Raw genomic sequence first — 22,432 nt, 5'->3', positions numbered from 1 at the left:
TCGCGTAAATTAACGCGTATAACAAACTCTCCTCGGGATTTTCTCTCGCTCGCTCGCCACGCTCTTTGCCTCCCGACCGGGAACGAGCGCGACCAACCAACCGGGAATCACGTACCGCGACACGAATCGGAGGAAATGGAATTTCCTACCAAGTCGTCGGCAGGCCGGGCAGCTTGATGATGGGCTTATCGACGTCGCCAGCCTGGCCGTTCGTCAGCCGCTTTACACGGGTACGGGACGCAACGAGCGCGCGCTCACGCACTCTCCAACGTACATGAACGCGCGCGCTCGCTCGTGTTAGGCAGTAGGCGTGTGGTGATAGCGCGAGGTGATGTTTGTTGCTAGCTGCCGGGTGATTCAGGGAGCCATCCGTGTCAAGGTACACCGCATCGTCCGCGACGTCGTCCACATGTAACGTTCTGTATTCTTTTTGCAACCGTCACGTGCACACAGACCGTATACTGTGTGCAGAAGAAGCATGCACTCAGCGCGCAAGAGAGAGAATGCGCGCGTGTGCACGCGCGCACACATCGTCTCTTTATGTTGCGATCGGTGCAGAGACAGACGAAAAGAGAAGAAGAGAGAGAGAGAGAGAGAGAGAGAGAGAGAAAAAGTGACAGAAAGAAGGAGGGGCGAACGATAGCCGGAGGGAGAGGGACCGATAAAAAAAGAAGGAGTCACGGATGTGCTTTTTATCATTGCGGTACTCTCCCGGCGAATCGAGTGTCTGTGCGTGCGTGTGTATACATATATATCGTGTGCATATGTAGAAAATGCGCGCACAAACACGACCGAACACTACCTCCGTTATGCGTGTGATTACGCACTTTCGCGATTTCGCTTAACCCGCAAACGACTTCTGTGCGGGTCGGGACGATTTGAATCCGGTATCGCAGTCGCGCGCGCTTAATAAACGCCGCCGCTTTACGATCTCTATCCGGTCTGCTTTCGGTCGTGGTATCGATCCATCTAACGCGATAAAACGCGTGTCTGGAAATTTCACGATGGCTCGGTGAATAATTTGCGGTCGCGCGATAATTCACACATCTGAAATAAGTTTATCGTAATATGTGAAACTTGTCAGTAGATATGTCAATGTTAGAAAGCTTTTGTTCTTTTGTTTTAATTAAACTTTGTTCTTATTATGTTATTTCACATTTTATATATATTTAATTTATATCGCGCATTTAAACAATGTTTATTTAGTTAAAATAGCTTTTATTATAAAGCGCGAAAGTGTCTCAAAAAAGACATGTATAAATTCAAAAGAAGAAGAAACTTTAACTATCTTAAAACCAAGAGTATTTTCGTAATACTAATCTTTTTCCACTTCATAGTGAAAATATCTTCAAATATTGATTTTTCTTCACTTCTCTCTGAAGAATGGGAAAATAACTTTGTTTTTTATTTTTTTGTCACGCTTTGTAATTCGTATAGAAGTCTGTTGGTCATGTGCTTCCGATGTTTTTTTTTTTTTTTCACGGATACGGTAATACGAATTATTTGGAGATTTTTGGAAAGACACTGACTTTTCAAAAACTGAAAAAAAACCGTCCCAAGGCAGTCCGATATTTGATGCGAGATTTGATAGAAACATTTTAGCTGCGTCATTAGACAAATTCAAAACGAAACAAGTACCTGGTGACGTTCAGCGATAGTGCACCTCGAGACAAAGACGCATGACGGCGTCTGAATCACCGACGATGACTTTCGGTTACATTCGCGAGATACAAAGAATATTCTTCTTTTGCGTTAAATGAGAGTAAAAGAAAATACTGCTATCCGCGTGCACGAGCATTCGTTTCGAACATTCGTAAATCGAGAGACAAATTACATCACCGATCTGTATCTTAAAACTGTTCGAAAAAAAAAAAACATTGTTTTAAAGAAAAACTATAGATATGTCAGATTGATTCTTTTAGCGGACAAATTTTGATATTCAGTTCGTCGAGTATCGATTAAATTGTTCGATGTTCTGTCCACGTTCTATACATACATATACATCAGCGTGACTCATGTTTTAAATGCATACATTTTCTTCGTATCTTCCTGTAATCGCGTGCAGACCAAAGAAACAGAAATACAAAGATAGTGCACTTTTCTTAATTTAGAAATACAAATCGCTACACTGAAGAGTTTCTAATCATTTTGGGAGTAAGTAAATAAAACATCATAAAATTTCCGATGCAACGCTTTAAAACCATATGTTTCACATATATTACTTTTAAATTTTCAATTCAAATGCGTTTTAATATTTATGAACCCCACTGAGAGTCGCACGTCTCTTCCTCATATCTTAAAATAAGAAAATAACGTAGGATAAATCGCGCGAATTGTCCTCATACGAGCGAAAAACGACGACGATCCGACCTTATCTGTGGATTATCTCGGGACGCAGACGAAGTTCTATAAATTTCATGCTCTTCTAGTTCTCTTACCGTCTCGCTCCGTCGCGCTGCCAATCAAACGCGCTTATAATCGCGCGCGACGTGAAAGTTTCACTCGTGATTACCCTGCCCGAAGTCAATTAACGGTGAGTGAATTCGTTTATCGTCGGGTAATCCCCGCGATCCCGGACCTGGGCCAAGCGAAGGGCTCTTGGATGTGCGAGAGCGAGCGTGTTGGAAGTTAATTCCGACTAATCGACGTAGGTTCGTACTTCGTCGCTAAGGGTGGAGGAGCCGATCCAAAGATAGGCACGAAGTCAGGGATCTCTGGCATCTCTTTACCCTCCCGTCTTCTTGTTCCCCTTCGTCCTCCTTCGTCGTTCTCTACGCCGGTATTCCCGCCTCTGGCACCTCTTATTCTCTGTGATCTCGCTCGGTACGACTCTCTCTCTCTCTCTCTTTCCAACGTAATTAAATCTGTCCCTGAAACTATCCAGAACCCCAGTCGACCGGATTCGCCGATTACCCCGAAAATTGACGATCGTCTGAATCGAGACCGGATGCGACGCTTCGCTGGTAATTATACTCGATCCCGTGAATTTTCATTATTCATACACGTAGCTAACACGGGTGTAAGCTCCGAGGTTGCGCTCCCACCGCCTCTCTCCTCGGAATGCAACGGGCGAAGCCGGAGTAACCGAGACGATCCGGCAAATTAGCCGCGAGATCGTCTGAAGGGAAACTCCTGAATTTCGGACCTACCTCAAGCTCCATAATTGATAAGAACTATGTGATCGGTGTATCTACAATTCTCAACGTTTCCGCGTCGGAGATGTGCGAGAGAGTTAAGTAATAAAATAAAAAAATATTTCACACGGTAGTTTTCCCGTAATCGATAAGCGAAGTCGAAAATGATCGAGCCGGCGATCGTCGCCACGCGATAAAACGCCACATGATTAATTTATGAGTTAAAGGCGAGAAACGCGGGGAGACATGTCGAGTTTTCGAGCGACTTTTAAAAGCACAAGGAACAAAGTTTCTTTTTCTCGCCGCGAGACGTTCCGATAAGAAAATCGATGCGCGGCAAGTTAAACGCCGCGACGCATAATGACCGCACTTTATGCGACATTGTCCATTTCGTCTGACAGTTCGTGTTGCGCGCAAAAGTGCACGGCGTGGAGAGGCGAGAACGGCAGCCGGGCCAGTTTGCAACTTGCCACCCTATACTAACGCTCAGACGTACATTGATGTGTGTCTGTCTGTCTGTGTGTGTGTGTGTGTGTATGTGCGTATATGCGCGCGTATATGCGCATATATCTGTCCGATTCCGAACAAGAGAGCGCACATAGGGGATTGGTGGTGGCAGGCTACATTGGGGGTTGCGGTGTCAATAATACATCGCGCTCTTCGTATATAGGTGATTCGCTAGCGTTGATCCGAGAGACGCTTGAATCTGAACAAGAGAGAGCTAATTAAATAAATAATTACTTCAAATGAGAATATGAAATCTACACGGTTATGTTTGCAATATACATAAGATCCGCGAGATTTGTTAGAATTTTATAAAAGCCACTGCGTATTAAAATTAAATAAGTGAATAAATAAATTGCTAATTCACATTGTGCATTTTTAAAAGAGAAAAGTGCACAAAAGTGTATAATTATTAATTATAATTACACATTGTGTGTAATGCTTTTCCACGTTTATTTCTTTTCAAATAAAATCTGACGATTTGCATCTATACCAAGTCTTTGATATCATAGGTCTCTTATCTCGTTCAAGCTCGTTTCCCGACTTGCACCGTTCATAGCCATTGCACCGCGTCTCCTCCTCGTGACTACCTCGCGCTAGTCGAGTTTACGGTTTCCTCCCTTCCCATCTCCCGCCAATACCACACACGTGCGCTCATGTATGTCCGTTCAGAGGGGCCTCTGCGGTACATATATTAGCACGTACCGTACCGTATGTGCGTGCACGGTGCCTACGATCGTATACAGGCACGCGCAGACCTCCGCGTGTGTATGATATACAGCCACGGCTGTACGTGGCGCTCGAGTGGAGTTGTGTGGTGAACGGGTGGGTGGCTCGTGTGGGCGGGTGGACGATAGTTTATTCAGCGGATTATTGACGGGTGGTGTGTTCGGGCTTTCTCTCTCTCTCTCTCTCTCTCTCTCCGTCTCTCTGTCTCTCTCTGTCTCTCCCCCTCTTTTCCTCTCTCTCTTTCTCTGTGTATACGTGACTACGTACGGCACACTCAAAATAGCCCCCGGTCAACCCCTGGCGATGGCATTTCAAAATATCGACCTTTTCGAATTTATCCGCGTAACTCGATACCGTATATGCGCACACGTCGGCACTGGCAATTCGCGGAAACCGACTCCGATCGAGCTAATGATGCCGCGAACATCGCGCGTTCCCTTTCTCATTTGCAGTCGAACGCTGGCATGTCAACGTTTCCACGTTGGCATTCGGGAAATGAAGAGGATTGGTTTATATGTGTTCTATACGAATATCTGCAGAAATCCTCTCAAACGTACCATTGCTACTTTCCCGAGCGAATTTTTTTTATCTTTTTTATATAAATATTAAATATAAATATTGCAGAAACATTGGTTTTTCTCGAAAACCGTATCTATATGTGCGCGTGACGATTAAAGCGCGAATCGTTTGTCGACGTTACGTCGGATATTATATTTCAAAATTGAATATTGTGTTACGACATTTCATTGATCGCGTGCTTCGTGACAGTAGAAAAAACTTGCTTTGTGCGGTCAGAAATAAAGACGCCACGAGATATACGTGTAACATAATTAATTTCGCTACACCAGCAAGTGTCTAGTTACGGATACCTACTGGCCTCTCTTTCTTCCTGCGTTCACGCACACATACGAAACGCATGCACGCGTTTACTTACGTACCCGCGTGATATCTCGCATTATCAAGGTGAGCAGACCGCCAGCCGTCGTATGAGGAGAAGAGGAGAGGGAAAAGAGTGTGAGAGTGAGAGAGAAACGACGTGCCTTTTTTTTTTTTTTTTCATCCGGCCGGTACATTCGCGCCGCATGCACGTATACACACGTACCGTAAGAACACGTACAAAGAACGATACACACACGTATGCGCGCGCAATCCAGACTAGGAACCTAAATACACGCGAAAATTTTACACTCGCGCGCGTTGCCGAGTTGATAGGGATAGTCGTGTGGGTCCGGCGTAATTGCCGGCAGCCAGGCGCGGTGTTACCGACCACTTCCGGTTCACGTATCCGTTCCTGCAAACACCTTCCTTTTGCTCCGAGTGCATCCAAAGCGCACGGAGTCGTAAAAGCGAGCAGATCTGCAAAAATAATCCAGAAAATTTTTTTATTAAATCCACACACATAGTTGTAATCTTTGTAATATTTTATTTATTGATTGCTAAGTGTGTAATTAGAGAGTAATTAATGATTTTTTTTTTATTTTTGTTTTTTTGCAAATAGCATTTCGATTTTAATAAAAACACAAAGTAAAACCGAAATATTTGATCCGTTCGCGCTAAAAGAATTCGATCCCTCGTATCACTCTATATCGATCGCGAATCCTTCTCGCATGTACATACCGGCGCATCGCACTTCAGTGCACATTAGGCCACAACGGGGAGTGACGTGAGAAGTCCAGGAGGATTGTGCGGCTTGCGCTGGCGTGCGCTTATATGCGTGTGCGTGCATCAGCATCTGTATTCGCGCACGCGTGTGTAATAATGTGCGCGCTAGAAACGTGGAAGAGAGCTAACTACATGGAGAGGCGAGGTTTCGCGCGAATCGATGGCTAATAGCCTTCCCGCTGTAATTAATGCAACAAGTTGATACCTAACACTTATCTACGGTACGGTACGTTGCCGCGCGGCTTTAACGGTTAACCCACGACGAGTTTCCGAACGAGTATAACGTGTGTATGTAGCCCACGATACACAATGACATAGAAATAAGGGGTGACGCAACCCCTCGCGCCACAAGCGATTTATCAAATTGTTTTATCTTCCCCTTCTAAGTGGGCGTCTCTTTCTCTCTTTCCGTTGATAGTGCGGCAGATAGAACGTCACTGCCAGGAGAGTAAAATGGAGGGACGAGAACAAAGAGAGAGAGAGAGAGAGAGAGAGAGAGAGAGAGAGAGAAAGAAAGAACGAGAGAAGAGAGGGAAAACAGCGGAAGGTGTTCGCGGAAGTACGCGGAAAACGAATATGTTTTTTGCAAACTCAATAAAAAACGGATGCGCTTTCTTGCTCTCTCTTTCTGGCACTCTCGTCTATCTCTGCTCGATTTTCGCCTCTCTCGTGATTTTTTTTTTTTTTTTTCCCAACTCTGCACAGAATTGGAAAATATTCACCACGGTATTTCGACACGGGCTTCCCCCTCGTAGCATAGTTATGGCTGCGCGCTTTAATTGATATTACATATCGCGCGCGTTGAAATTTACCGGCGATAACTGCTCGTTTATTCGACACATGTGTATACACGTCCGATGGCATACCGACTAGCGCACGTCGAAATTGCGTGATTGAAACGAAAAAAAAAGTGATGCCGGAAAAAACTTAATAATTCGCTGCTTCTCAAACGTCTTAAGAAATTGTCGCGAATATATCGCAAATTGTCGTTTTTATTCGCAAACACGCGAAACACATACAAGTATCATTATTTTTGCTCTTAAACGTAATAATTGCATTCAGCGAATAAATCAATTTTTTGTATCTCCTTAGAAACGATAATCATCGATATCTTGAAAAAATTTATTTAATCGATTCGATAATATCGGTTGTTATCGCGACTTCCATATGCAACGTTCGGAAACTTAAAATAGAGCGTACACACGCATCGGTGTGTAGTGAGATAATTTAATTTCCTACTGATTGATCATTTCGTTTATATTTGATGTAATTATAATTTCTATTATATTGTGAAACACATTTGTTTTCAATCTATAAATATAATATGTATAGTATTGGGAAACAAAATTTTAAAAGAACAATGTGCTGGATTTGATTTACGTGTCTGTTATCACATTTATATATGTAAATAGAGAAACACGATTACACACATAATAATATGTTAATAATAAAAAGTATTGACACGTAATCAAAATGCTCGAACAATTATAAAAAAAACGTTCGTTTGAGAAGAGTTTATTTGCGCGACGCCTACTTGAGTAGGCTCTCTTGAAAACGCGCCAGGTCGCGAAGGGATTAAATATGCGGCTAAAAGTTCCCGGAGAAGTCCGCGTTGCGGCCCTTTTATTGCGCGGATACCGGCAAAGAGGATTTCGAAACACCTATAGACCCGGAGGTCTAACGCCGGATTTGGCATCCCTTGCCGTCGCTGTCGCCCTTATCCAGGCACGGGCATAAAAGCGCCAATTCAACCCCCGCCGCAACCCCAAAACTCCGAACACACAATTAGCCAGTCGGTGTACACTCGCGGACGCCATGGCCAATTCTTAAGGACCTTCCATCGGGCATTAAATGCAAGCTCCCTTTTGGGGATGGTCTGAAAGAAACGAGGGGGAAGATCAGAGGAAAACAGAGAGTCAGATAGGACGGTCGGTCTCAACCACCGTAAATGGGACTTTGCTCAAACTTTCTGGCAAAGACCCGCTCGCTCGCTTTTACACATGCGAGTGCACCTGCGACCGTGTCCACAGTGGGCGGAGAACATCGCGATAAGTTGAGGGAAAAGTGCACCGGGAAAAGTAACGAGGGACGGGTCATCGTATAATTACCGTTAATTGAATTCTTAGTAACGTTCGCTCGATCTAACACCTAGATGTGCAATCTAGAACCTGCGAGTTCTCACATTGTTGTAAATGATGTAGAATGTTTGCACTTCTCAGCTAGTATATACTAGCAATCTAGTTCTATATACTAGAATCTAGTTTACAAATTTACTATAAAATATGTCAAACAAAATCGCAGCGCGAAAATTAGCTTTTTTGCATAAAATATTTTATCTAAAGCTTTGTATAAAAAAATTTTATTAAAATTAGATCTGAATACTTGTAGGTATTTGTAGTGTGTATTTGAAACTAAATTGATCAGAAAAAGCGCGTGTTTAAAAGTGCGTTTCGGCGTGCTTTCTCGAACGAATTCGTGCTCTCTCACTGTGCTTCATCCGCATTAACATGCACGTGTGTAAATTGCACGTTCAGTTGCGTGCGCGTTGGATTAGGTCTCTGGCATTGTTCGCACTTAAGTAATGGGTATTCATCGCGAGTAATACGCATGGAGAGAGAGAAAGAGGGATAGAAAGAGAGAGAGAGAGAGAGAGAGAGAGAGAGGGCGAGATTGTGTATGTATGTGCCTGTAATTTGTGGTATGGCAACTGAAGAGGTTGCACACATTATTGAGTTTATCGCTCGTTCCTAATAATCGAAAATCGAAACTACTAGGCCACCGAATCGCTTCTAGCGAATCCTGAATAAATCGTATGAACAGAGTTCGATGCAATTGAATATAATTAATTTAATTAATACATAGTTTGCACGTCGTAATCTCTTTGTGCAATTCTAAAGTTTCTTATATAAATAAGTGAAGCTAAGCTCAAAAGAAAAAATATAATTTTCATGCAATACACGTTCGGACGTTACGCGTGTCCGTAATAGCGCGGAAGCAAAGGTAACACAGCAGTGGCCTTGGAGGTTCGGACACTAAAGTCCATAATTCATTTTGCTAAACGGAGACGCATTTCTGTTATCACATGTGTGGTACGCTTAAAAACAATATTAAAAATTTAGGAACTGCGTCGAATATTTAAATTAAACGTCAAAAATCCCGCTGAACTTTTAAAAATTCCGTCTGATGACGCGCACTTAGAAATTCGATATTAAAATCCATAATTCATTTTGCCGGATACTCTTTTTCGTCTGAAAGTGTTACTTTGCATGAACGACGCGTATAGAGGGGTTTTAACTGTGCTTGGTACGGGAGGAAGGGGGGGTTGAATCATCGAAATCCAGCGCGAGCTTGTCAATAGAGAATGTAAAATATTACGCTTCCCCTTTGCGCGGGGAGTATTAATATTGTTCGCGGGTCGTTGCACCGGGGTAACAAAAGCTCGCGTCTACGTGGCTGCATGAAAATACCCGCTTGTGCAAAAAATGATTTTCGAGTCCGCCGCTGCGTCGGGACGGGTCACATATGTACGTGTGTGCACCTCGCGTACATATCTCGCTCGCGCGCGCAAACATTTTGCTTCTCGAATTCTTACTTCGGTTGCAACGGCGACGGTGGTTGCAATCTCATCGGGAGTCAGTTTACGACGCCCGTGTCCGCGGCGGTGGCTCGGTTCTCGGCGTCGCATCGCGCATTTCGTTTCGCGAATGTCAGAGGTAACGTTCCTGGAAGTCGGTCTTCCCTTGCAGGAAGTTCGCGAGACGATGCGACGCGACGGCGACCATGGAAATAAGGTCGGAATGGAAGCCAGCGGATGGTGGGTCCTTTGAGGAAACGGTAGGAAACGAGAGGCGGGGTGAGGCGGACGGGGAGCGAGAAAAATAAAAGCGTCGCAGAGTGCACTTTTGCCGTTTGATCGGAACGCGCGGTGTATAACGTTAATTAAAAAGCGAGAAGATAAAGGGCAACGTAAAGGGCAAAATGTACGTTTGTTGAAGTCACAATTGAGGTTGTTGGTGTCGAGAGGTTTAGATATTAAACAGTAATACTTTAAAAAGAGTAAAAATATAAAATAGATCACAAAGATACGCATATTTGTACTTCGAAATCGGAGGGAGGAGATTAAAACGTTTTGCGCATCGATTTTCTGTTATATCTTTTTTTAAAACAAATTTGTCGTCACGAATCTCGGAAAATGTTACGCGAATTTAAAATTCCGCATAAATTTGGACAAAAAAAGCCAGAGAGAAGACGTATCTAGATCATACAATTTTATTCTCGAAGGAATACCCACCGAGAGATACGACCTCTCCATGTCTCTCTTCTCTTACATTACTTTCGCGAAGGAATCCTGTCGATCTCACACCGTTACCAGAGAGGAGAGATACTCGAGTAACCGTGCGAGCTCGGAGTCTCATAAAACCGCCGTGTCCAATCCCTGTAGCGTTCTACTCTTTCCGTCCGCCTAATCGATCTAATCGATCGTAAAAACGTCACTTTTCGCGGAAACGTTTTTGTTTGCACCTTGCACAAAAAAGTCATGTAATTATCACATCGAACAGAATTTTATGACCGCCGTTGATCGATTTAAATTAATATGTGTGTATTTGTTTTTTTTTTGTTTCAGGTAAGGCCATGTTTACTAGACAATCGAAGATGTAAATGGCCTTCCCAAAAGATCCGAAAACAGGTAAAGCTAGTAATTAAAGCAACAGAATTAAAAATATTTTATTTATTCTGTTATCAAAAATATAAAACAAAAAATAACAATAATCTAATGTATGTGCGCAATGTGTTGAAGCGCAAATTTTTTTCAAAACTCTGCACGTTGTCGAAATTTCTCGTGTTTGCAATCATCAGGATTTTTTCCCCGGTCGTACGGTATGGGTAACAGTGAAGTCATTTAGGAGGGTCGATCGAGAGCGCGGCAAAATTGAAAATTGCCATAATGCAGCGGCAGTTATGGTAATGCCCCGTAATATCGGTGCGCGCGCGGTCATAGGGCGTGATTTGAAAGGGGATTTTTATACTGAATTTCACCACCTATCCACGTAAGTCTCGCGCGCGGAGTAGTATCGAACAGGTACTCAATTATCTAGAAGGGGAGTAGCATGGTAATTCGCGCGGACCCTTCCTCCGCAACTTGCTCCCCGCTTATGATCGATTACTGTAATCATTAGCGCTCGTAATCACTCGATAAGGTCTCAGATCGATTTGTTTCTTTATTTTCGTCCGATTATTCGTAGTGACATATAAATGTATTCAGTTTTGATTTCATTTACTTCAATGTGAAACTAGAATTATTTAAAATAAAACACGATTTTTTTAATTTTTTTATTTTTCACGATTTTTCGTGTTTTATTTTGCGCAAAAGTTTGCAGATTGTGATTATCAACAATTATCAGAGAGATTATTCGAAAATGCCTAACTGCTCTCAAACGACGCTTCTTCTCTTCCGTGTACGTTCTGCATTTCAGTAAAATCATCAACGTCTCTGACGCGGGTTTAATCCGGCAGCGGCGATTAATTGTGCTGTGCGAACCGCGCGATCTTAGTGTCTTACTAGCGCGAGTGCATCAATCACGTTCCCGCGGTGCCGTTATTACGGGGCGAACCGGAGATAACTTATCACGTCTAATATCATCGATCTAGAGAGACGCACCCGTGCCGTTTTGCATTTCGATTATGCGCTGCGCGCACGCCGACCGGATCTCGGGCCGCGGACTGCAGCACCACCGGCTTTGCGGCCCTTACGGTAGACGTTGATTCATGTTGTTACATTTGAGATGCGCCGAGCGAGAAAGAGAGAGAGACGAGCGCGAGAAACCATGGCACGCACAGTCGCGACTAATTGAAATCTACGACTTTGAACTTTGGCGTCGCCGGAACGAGAAATAGGTGCGAGGCGACGCGAGAGAACCGCGACATATTCCAGTTTTTGATGTGCACTAAAAATATCGCTTAATTGCGATTCTGCATTTAGCGAACAGTAATGCGACTAATTTCCTAATTTGTTATTAACGAGAAAGCGATAAAGTTTGATAATAACGCTAAAAAATAGTCTGTAAATATTTCGTAAGCACAATTAGAGTAATTAAAAATCTGATAAGAAAATATAAAGAAATGTTATCTGAAAAAGACGGTTTAAAACGCGTTCGATCAGTCACGTGATTGTTAATTTCTTATTGGCGCACAACCATATATCTTAGTGATCTATAGAAGAAATAGCTCACTTCATCGACAATTCGGAACATCCGTCAATCATCTCGATTTCCGCTGAATTTAGTTTTTGCTAGTTGTTATGTCCGTCATAGAACTAAAGTTCGCTGTCGAAGCGCCGTTAACTGATAATCGATTTTACTGATCGATTTTATTGACGAACTTTAATTGCACTACGTAAACGTACGTTGTCTTTTTTGGAATCGCAACAATTTGCGCTGTTGTAAAATTATTACAAAACAATTTTTCGGCTACGTTTTTCGAAAGATTGATCAATCATAAAGTAAATCAATTAAGTTCAAAAGATTTCGGCTCGATTGTAGCCTTCATACGCCGTCTACGTAAAATATTGTGAAAAATGTCTCAAGAGCCGAGTACTTCGGTTAGCCAATAATACTGCGCATATATCTACGTGTGCGTCAGAGGTGTAGGTGCAACCAACATGGTGGAGCGTCATCATTCAGCGTTTATGTCCCGGCTGGATCGCGCCTGTGTTAGATGATTGGGCTTTTCAAGCACGTACTAACTTAGCATCATGCGCGGTCGCTCGGGCATTTTTCGACTATAGAGAACGTGAACCAGGGGAATAAAACACAGGACGAGCTTGATTTACGAGCCGAAGAGGGAGGGGTCTCGACTCAGAAAAGTGAAAGTATTTTTTTCACGAGCACTGATATTTTTATCTCCCGGTAACTTAATATTAGAGGTGACAGGTATAAGAAAATTGCAGAACGTAGAACATGAAAGAGAAAGAGAAGAGAGAAAGATAGAGAGAGGGACAGCTAGATAGAGGTAATATCGTGAGTGTATCAGATATAATTTCGTATTCAGGACATGATTAAGTGGAATAATTTGAATAAGATTGAATATGCGAGAAAAATAAACACGGCGCATCAAACGCCATCACGTACGCGCGAGGGATAGGTATAGTTAAGACGCACTTCGCTGCGCAATCTCACCGCGGCTTTCATGTGTGCAGTTTCCCGCGAATTCTTTCGGTATTTCACGCAAAATATCACCTGACCACATGAAAAAAAAAAATCAACTTATTGACCGCGTCCGGGTCTATCACGCGTCCAATTCTCTTACGTAAGACTTACCGTCTGCATTCGATTAGCGGATGATGTTACGCTCGCCGTGCACACTCTCGAAATTCTCGTCGTTATTCGCGCGAAATATGATCTTGCGAAATATTTGCTACTCCTTATACTCGTAAATCACAGGTTGAGAGATACGTTTTGTCGCCCGAGTCGTAATCGCGCGAGTGGTGATTTTCAAAACGAAACGGTATGGATGTATTTTTTGTCGAACGGCTTCACAGCGCGCGAGTTCCCGTCTCGATAGCATTCCTCGCGGTAGATCGATACGTAGCGCGAGGCCCGAAGCCAAACCGTATACACCGTACGGTATAAAACACAAGGTTAGCCTTGCATACGCGTATGCGCGCATCGACATTTATGAATACACACGAACGCGTCACGTATATGTAGATTTCTAACGGCGGACAATCAAACGCGTAGTGTGCACGTGGTGTCGATATTACTTCGCATACGGAATCCATGTTATCGCGTTTATGCACACACACACATACACACACACACACGTACACGTGGAAACGGGAAAGGGTGGAGACTCCAAGTACGAGATACGCGTTAAGGTATCTCCTTCCTAACGGGCTCTGCGCGTTGGAACATTCAACGAATGCACGGATGCATGTAGGTAGAGACGCGTCCGCTCGCGTGCATAAGGCGCGGGTGCACGCGCACATCCGTGTTTGTGTGTGTGTGTCCGCACGCACACGGACGATGACACGTACGAAAACTACGAACTACCGACAGACGTTCCACGCCACCGCCAGCGACGCCCACTCTCCTAAAGTTGCCAAGACCTCTGACAATGAGTCTCGGCTCGACAGCGGCTCTCATTCGGCCGCCGAGTGGCAACAAAGCGAATCTTGGTAGAACCGATGATCCGAGAACGGAAGCCACCTAGAGCGGTCTGAACGCGGTGGAAATGAGGTCGGATGCCGGTCTTCTCGGCGCGCGGCGAACAAAAACTGAGGCATTTCCTACCTCCGCGCTTCAATGTGGTCGATGTATCTACCGTGACTTAGACCTAATTCCGCTGGCTGCTGTGAATCAATTCAATTTCTGAGAACAATTTCCGAAGTACGAATTATCTGATACAAAATTTCATTTGTAAGATCTCGCGGATAATTCTAATAGCAAACGAAGTGTGTGTTTTTTGTTTTTCATTGGACGGCGCATTGCGAACTTTGTAATTTTTACATTTCTCAATATATTACGTTTTATATAAAAATATGAAAGCACACACACACACACACACAACACTTTCGTAAAACTATTAAATTCGAATATATAATGTGTAATTCTCCGTGAAGAAAAAAAAACAAAAAACGCCCAGAAATTCTAAGAAAACCCGAGCGATCCATCATCGAGAGTGCCATTGCGCGAAAGTATTCGTTGGATGCAATTTTATGTAGCTCTCTCGGCTGCTATGATTTCTTACGATATTACTGCGCGCTGTATACGCTCGCAAAGGTTGGCACACGCGCCACTTCTCGACGCTAAGGGCTATTTTCATGACGAGGGTTGGGGACGCGACACCAGAAACATCGTACCCTTTCGGACCATATTACGGCGCATAGCCTGTATACCCTATATTACGCTTAATCGCCTCCATTATTTACGGGGGCTGCAGAATGCAGCCGAGGCGCCGTGTCTGCGCGATAGTCTCCGCTCGGAATCTTTTCCCTTGTGTGCGCGCCGGTTTATACCGGTATTTTGTTTTCCGCCGCGTTTTCCAAGAAGAATCGAATTCGCCAGCGAAACATTAATGTAACAAAATACCGGCGTATTTATTTATGTAAAAAACGAGCCTTTTGTTCCTATCAATTATTGGCAAAATCTGCCGCTGATAAAATCGAAACCCGCGTCATTAATCTCGGGAACGCGAACGCACATTTTGAACTCGCGTATAAAACTGATATCTGTATTTATATATTTTTAGAGAGAGAGAGAAAGAACGTGAATTTGATAAATTCAAATTTGATTAAGATAATTTCTTTCATATTCTCAATTACGTTCAAGCAATATTATTTTAATATTTTTTATAAGCATATAATCAAGCAATTTAGATAATTTACACAATTTATATCCCTAACAAAAATGATTGAGACTGCCATTATAAAGTAACAGCCAGAGACAACCGTATATTGTATATCATTCACATACAAAGAGAACACATTACACGAACACGATATGCTATTTTCTTTGAGAAACGACAATCGACGACGAGGAAGTCGCTCGAGGAAGACAATGAGGGACTCGCCCCTCGAGAGACCGCACGGTTCTATTTCGGGGCGGTTTCAACGTACACGTACGTGAGAGACGCGAGGGAACGCCTCCCCTAAGAAGTCAATTATTTTGCCGCGCGTGCACGGATCGGCGCGGGAGATCTTTTTAGCGATGACCGAGGTGTACGGGCGCAACTTTCACACGTGGGCTCCCGCGGGAGCGAACGCGCGGTGTGCGCGCGGTCTACCGTCTAATTATATCTCACTTTGTTTGAGTACAACGCACCTTTCGACGCGCACCCGCTGTGTTCCTCCTCCTCCTCCTCGTATGCCATACTTCTATCCCTCCCCTCTGCCGACTGTTGTGCTCTCGTTCTCGGCTCTTTGGCGAACCAGCAGCTCTCCGAGCGACAACTGGATGCGCGCCAAATCGAACACGATCGCTCGTTAAATCGAGCCGCGGTTCACGTAAATTTCCTGTTCCGCCGAACGCTTGCTAGACGCTCGCGCGCGCGCTGCCTCGTGATGATCTCGAACTTGTCCTCGCTGAGAAGTATTATTGTAAACGGAAAACCCGGATCAAGGTCTTCTTTTTGTTACATATGTCGCACGGAGTAGATACACAGAGAGTGGCCTCGTGTGGACGTGAGACGATGTCGCCGTCTAACATTGAAATGTGTACGCAAATAAATATTTACCTTCCCGCACTTGCTGAAGTGCTTTCACTTGTGGAAATATTACCGTCACATTTATTTTCCGTAGTTTCGTCACATTGAAATTGTGCATTCACGTATTTAAAAATTAAAAAAAAAAAAAAAACGAATTCATATAATTTATATAATTATTTTATTTGAGAAAATATTTAAAAAACTAAATTAATTTCGTTTTAATATTATATCGCGTATTCTCTTTCACTCTCTTTTTCACTCTCTAGAAAATTATATTAATTATTTTTTTTTGGTCACAGATGCTACTGAAATCTTAAATATTTAAACAATTTTTAATCTTTTATCAAAGATTTCTTGCGTCATTAAAATCAATCATCGGACTATCGATAAAAAAACGGAGAAAAAAGATTTTACAAAACTTTTTGTCTCTCTAACCCGTTTTCACCATCTTCGTTTTCTCTTTCCCCATAAAACTTGAACTAGCACGCATCTTCGTGGCTCGTCTTTTGTTTCGAAAATCCCGAGTGACCTACTACCCCGGTGACTCGCTTTACTACCCCCGCGGGACGACGCGGTGGCGTGCGATGAAAAAAAAAAGTACAGCGCGACGGGATGAGGCAGCGTCGGCGTCGTGTTGGTGTTGGTGCAGCAGCAGGAGGAGGAGGAAGAGGAGGATGAGGATGAGGAGGTGGAGGGTGGCAGAAAGGGTTGGAGGAGGAGAGACCGAATCGTTTAACGAGTCCATCGCACGAACGCGACGCGAAATGAGCAGCTAATCGATAGCAGTTCATTGAGTTTCGGCCTCCACGTACGTCGACTCCCCTCGCACGGTCTTCAACCCCGTGCGTCATTCTCCCTCTCTCCTGCTCCCACGCATCCTGTAGATTTATCGCGGCTAGTGATGGCGTTGATTCCCTATTATGTAACGTGAATGAAAACTTTTATACATTGTTTCGGTTCTGCTTTTCACAATATAATTTCGTACAGTGTTAATCTTCGGATAAAAAATAATATCTACAAAATTTAGAAAAATTTTTTTGCATCAATAAGTGTTCGAGTTGAGTAATTTACTTATTGAGTAAATTCTTATTATTTATATATTTCCATTTTTGGTTCAACTTGTTTTGCACAAACTCTCTTCTCGGTTTCCAAAAAATGATTTTTTTCTTTTGTAACCCATCTGTCACAATTCCCCCAAACTATCAGTTTGCAAAATGTCTGTTCAATTCCTCAAAGTTTAATATTTTTATAATATTAAAAATAATACATAAAAATCACTTTCTTATTTATCTCGTTTCAACAGCGTAGTATCTAAAATTTCTTGAATAAATTGCCTGTTGTACAACAACAATTTTTTATCCGTACATGTGCGATTGAAAGCCATCGCTAGCGTGGCTCCGCGCCACCCCTGCACAACGTGTCTTTTTCTCTGTCTGACCCGACGCGGACCGCCACCCCTCGCGTCCCACCTTTCCTGGCGGCCTGTACGCTGTGTCAATCGTCTCTTTCACCCCTATCTTTTATCCGCACGATACTCTCACCGTCGACGCGACGCGAGCGGGGGCGCCGCGTGTTGCACGCCGACGCATCGGCGTAACGGCGNTCTGCGTTAACGTCGTCGACGGGTCGTGGCATCGTCCTCGCGGTGGCGTCCTCCCTCGATTCGCCGCCACTATCGGTGGCGGTGACGGCGGCGGTGGTGGCGGTGGCGGCGAAACGCGAGGGAGGAAAAGGTCACGTGGGTTATCTGGCCGTTCCGTGTGAGAGCGTGTGCGCGTCTTACGTTGCGCGTCAGTCGACACGGCGACTCCGACGAGTTCGCGGCGGTTTAAATATAAACGCCGACGCTCTCGTCCGCGTCGCCGCCGCCGCCGCCGCCGCCGCCGCCGCGACTCCTTTCCGGCACACCTCGAGTACCGGATGCGGGTCACGCACCGCTGGCTTTCTCCGCCGAGAGGGTCCGGACCACGCCACGCAAGCTCCGAGTACATTTTTACGCGCGGGAAATTAATAGAGCAATGTGGGCGCGTTATCGGGACAATCACGGTGTTCCTGTTTTATCGCGATCACATTTCTCGATAATGTCGTATCGGATTTGTCACTGGGGTTGTTATTAGTCTCTCGCAGATTTCACGGCCATTGAAAATGCATGGTTAATCTCTCCATATCACGCGAAATTAATATCGAAATATATGTAATTCAAATAAAGAGCATTTTCTCCTACTCTCTCTCTCTCTCTGTCTCTCTCTCTTTCTCTCTCTCTCTCTCTCTTTCCTCTCTCTCTCTCTCTCTCTTTCGAAACGTTTATTTTTTATTACTCCATAAATGATTAATCCTGCGGATTTAAATATATCTCCTCGTAAATTCCCTAGAGGAACTACACAGAATTTATCTTGCCACGCGAGGGTGTCGCATTGCTGTTGGCAATTTCAATATAACTCATATTACTCGTAGGCAGGATCGTATATACATATCTCACTACTGGAAGCGCGTATTGCGCGTGTGGGGGCGGATGCTGTATATACGCGTTGTCATTTCTGCAGTTTTATCGTTCGCATGCGTTTTGTTCCGATGTGGATTTATGCCGTATCACGCGTATTTCTGCCGAGCGAGCTATGCCGCAATAATTCGAAAGTTCATACCGTCTCCACGATTGAACGAGAGGCGCGACGTTAAAAGTTTCCCTGGATTCGCAGGAAACCGAACACCCGGTAACAACGACCTTGAATATTCCTGCGTTTGCGCGCGCGTGTACACTCGGAGGAGATGGTTCGTTAAACCAGGAATGTGTAGGACTTCGTTACGGAGTTCCGCTTTCATTACGAACTGCTCGAATCTCGTCAATGACTTAAAGCCGAAGAGCGAAGACGTGCGACGAGAAACTCTCTGGCGAACTTACGTCTTGTACTTTCTTATTGGACATTTAGCTTCATTAATAACTTAGAGCCGTGCGGTAATTCCGCGCAAGCGCTTCTGCGATTTAAATAATATGCAACGTGATGGAATGAATATGTTGTGTTCAATATCTCTCTTTGTGTGAGGTTTCTAATTAGCTGCAGAAAAAAATTCACCTCATCAATGCAATACGCGACGATTGCGGGCAATATTGCTTGCTTAAAATACATTCAACACAATTATTTTTCATTTAGCGAAGTTTCCGACTCGAAGTGGCATCAATCGCACAAAAATATTTCTTTTTTCTTGCGTTTGAAAAAGAGAAATTTCTTTCTAACAACCAAGCATAGCTCTCAATGTTTTTCTCACAAAGCAGAGTTTTAGCTATACGTACTCTTGTTTTCATTGACTTTCGCCGGAAACAATCTACGCCAACTGCAAGCGTTTATCTCACAAGAATAATTGCGTTCTTTGCATATTTTCGCGGAGGTTCGCCGAGTTAACTCGCACTTGTAGCTTCGTTCGACGAAAACGATTTTCTTTCACATCCGACGCGTTTCAATCTCCATCTCCTAACGTCGCGCGTGTCCTTGTCTTCCTTCTTACCGAGAGCCAGCACGTGCGCATCGCATCCCATCTTCTTCTCGTCTCTCCTTGCGCCACGATAAACGCCAGCAGTTTTGAACGGCTCCATTCTCACCCAGCATTTCCCCATCACCGGAAGATAAACTTCTATAAAATTTCTCTGCCGCAGCGAGTTTAAGCCCTCCTCCGCCTTCCATCTATCCACCCCTCGCTGCGTTCCCCACAAGCTGCATTGCCAGTCAATATTATCCTCCGCTCTATTCGAACCTCATTCCAGACGGGCTGGTGCCAGAATAGAGATCCTCGTCGCGTTTTGTTTTGTTTAACTTTTATCAGCAATTCAAAACGAAAAAAAGATAGAAATTTGAATATGTGAAAGAAAAAAACGCGGGATTTTGATTCAGAAGCAAAGTATGTTATAAGAAGAGAGAGAGAGAGCACAGCAAAAACATTCCAGACGCTGACTCTTCTAAACCAGTAAAAGTTAAGCCTTCGTCGTAACTCCAGCATCCCGTTATGCTTCCGCGACACTGATCATCCTCGCAAACTGCTTGGTGATCTCGCCGTTTATGCGACAGTTACTTCTCGGCGCAGCCGCGAGAAGAGGCTCTTCATGAAGGCTCCGTAACGAGCGCTGACATAGCACAGACGCGTTCTCTTTTTCGTACGTTCGTCTTTGGCATCATTTCATGATGTAACGTAAATTCATTAACATATGTTTTAACTTGTCCGCGACATGAGAAGCTGGGAACTCTAATATAGCGCATAATAAAACATATCCTAAGAGTTGTAATAATTTCAAGTTGCATTATTAGATTTCCACACAATGATTGACTCTTATTTGATATAAGAGAGAGAGAGAGAGAAAGAGAGAGTGCGCAAGTAATTAACTTGAAAAGGAAGAGAGAAGGTTCAGGTTTGTGCCGGACAGAGTCGGATTTTAGGATTAAGCCTTTAATTAGTAATATTACTTAAGTAGTCTCTTTTGAAAACTTACTATGTCAGTTCTGAGTAGGCGACATTCGAGGTTAAAGGAGGTTTATCTTTATAGGACGTTGGTAGATAGGTGCTCGCGCCAGCTATTGCCGGGAGGTACCAGGGTTGTATCTAACTATACCGGTAGGAGTATACTTCAAGATTCCGGTACCTGATTTCTAACGAGCGCCGGGGCCTTCACGTACTCGCAGGAAGTTTGTTCGGTATATCGGTAAGATCGCAAGTTGGACGTGAACCGGCTCGTTGAGAGCAATTGGACGCCCGCATGGCCAAACGCATTAGTCGCTTGATTGGTATTCCAAAGATCCTCGGTGTGGGAGACTCGAGGTAGTTTCGTTCATCCTCTCTCTCTCTCTCTCTTTTTCTCTCTCTCCTCTCTCCTCTCTCCTCCCATCGCTCATCTTATCTCTCTCTCTCTCTCTTTCATGTTCCCCTCTTTCTCTTTCTCTCTAAAAGCATAGGATCTTCATCACGGTGCCTGTTACGAATAAGCTCTTAATTCCTTGTAGGGTTCTTGACTCCCACTTCTGCTGTCTCTCTGACTCTGCCTTGTGTCCCCCCGGCCCACCCTCCTACACGGGTCTCTTCCTCTCCGGTACCTTCTCCCTTTCTCAATCCGAGAGTCTCTCGGTTCTCTCCCACTGCTTCGTCTGACTCCTACTGCCGCTTCTTCCAATGTACATCCTCCCTTCTTCCTCCTGCCGCGAACTCCCTGCGGCGCGCGCCTCGCCCCTCGTCCGCGACCCACCCGCTCAACGACCGCCACCCCACTCCACCCCATCCTCCCAACGCCACTTTCTTGGCTTCTCTCGCTCCTCGTGCTCTTCTCTCTCTCCTGTTTTGCTCTTATACAAAAGCCGACGTGGGCTGTATGCTCGTACAGATGTGCCTAGCGCTGGACTCGAGCATACGAAAAGCTGGAGCAAGGGAAACTCTCTCAGCACGGGATAATATCTCTCTATTTATGCACAAATTCTTTTGAACTATTCTCGCGAAACGTGAATTCAACTCTACAAATGACTCATCTCTCGTTAATTGCATCGCGCGAGCGTAAAAGTGACATAACTCTTGGATTGCTTGCAAAGAATAACTTTCTGAGGGAACTTTGAGTTTTCTCTAGTCTTCAATTTTGTAAGACTAGGGAAAAGAAAGACAGAAAGCACTTGAAGTTATTAGAAAAGTTGCACCACTTTTCTCTACTTAAGACTTGAGATTGAATCATCGGGTTACCCTAACAGAGAAAGCTAAAAAAAAAACTTCATTAACGTTAAATGACATGCGACAAAAAATGCTCTTCTTGCTTTCTTCTTTGATCGTCTGATTCATACCGCAGTTTGTTGATTCATTTTTATTCAATGCTCGCTGCAGCCTGTTTTGATCTCCCCTTAGTTTTGCTCGTGTTCGCGCGGGTTTCACTACGATTGCTCGCTCGGATACCGTGTCCTCCCTTACGGAGCGAATAAAGTAAAGCGAAGCGGAGAAGCGTATATCGACCTCGAGCCCGTAGGTGTGGGTCCCGAGAGTGGTCGGTCTGCTCACGCTTGGCAGCCTGACGACTATACGAACTTCCACTCCCGAGCTCCGTATTCTCTCGGGTAAGCCCTCGAAAAAATCCCCATTGCCAGGAGAAATGGGGGCAGGAGTGGCCCTGGAGGGAGGAGGAAGTGTAATCGGGCTAGAAGGGGGCTAGGGAGAGACCGGCAAAGGGGCAAAAAGGGGGAGACTCG

The 22,432-nt window shown here is 44.3% G+C and overlaps 1 protein-coding gene across 3 annotated transcripts in view; it reads left to right on the top strand.

The window, feature by feature from the left end:
* The window catches only part of LOC109857440 (nucleolar protein 4-like), a 64,690-nt gene that overhangs the window by 9,224 nt on the left and 33,034 nt on the right, over nt 1–22,432 (top strand). For 2 of the 3 annotated variants that reach the window (XM_020433750.1, XM_020433742.1), the window contains exon 2: nt 10,654–10,716. The exons of the other annotated variant lie outside the window; for it this stretch is intronic. In XM_020433750.1, the coding sequence (XP_020289339.1) occupies nt 10,654–10,716 (63 nt within the window). The remainder of the gene's footprint in view (nt 1–10,653; nt 10,717–22,432) is intronic. 3 annotated transcript variants of the gene reach the window in all.

The sequence above is a fragment of the Pseudomyrmex gracilis genome, unplaced genomic scaffold, assembly GCF_002006095.1.
Source record: "Pseudomyrmex gracilis isolate BER0280 unplaced genomic scaffold, ASM200609v1 scaffold_5, whole genome shotgun sequence".
In the NCBI taxonomy this organism is placed as follows: Eukaryota; Metazoa; Arthropoda; class Insecta; order Hymenoptera; family Formicidae; genus Pseudomyrmex; species Pseudomyrmex gracilis.
The sequence above is the reverse complement of the archived record's forward strand: the minus strand, read 5'-3'. Positions and strand labels throughout refer to the sequence as shown.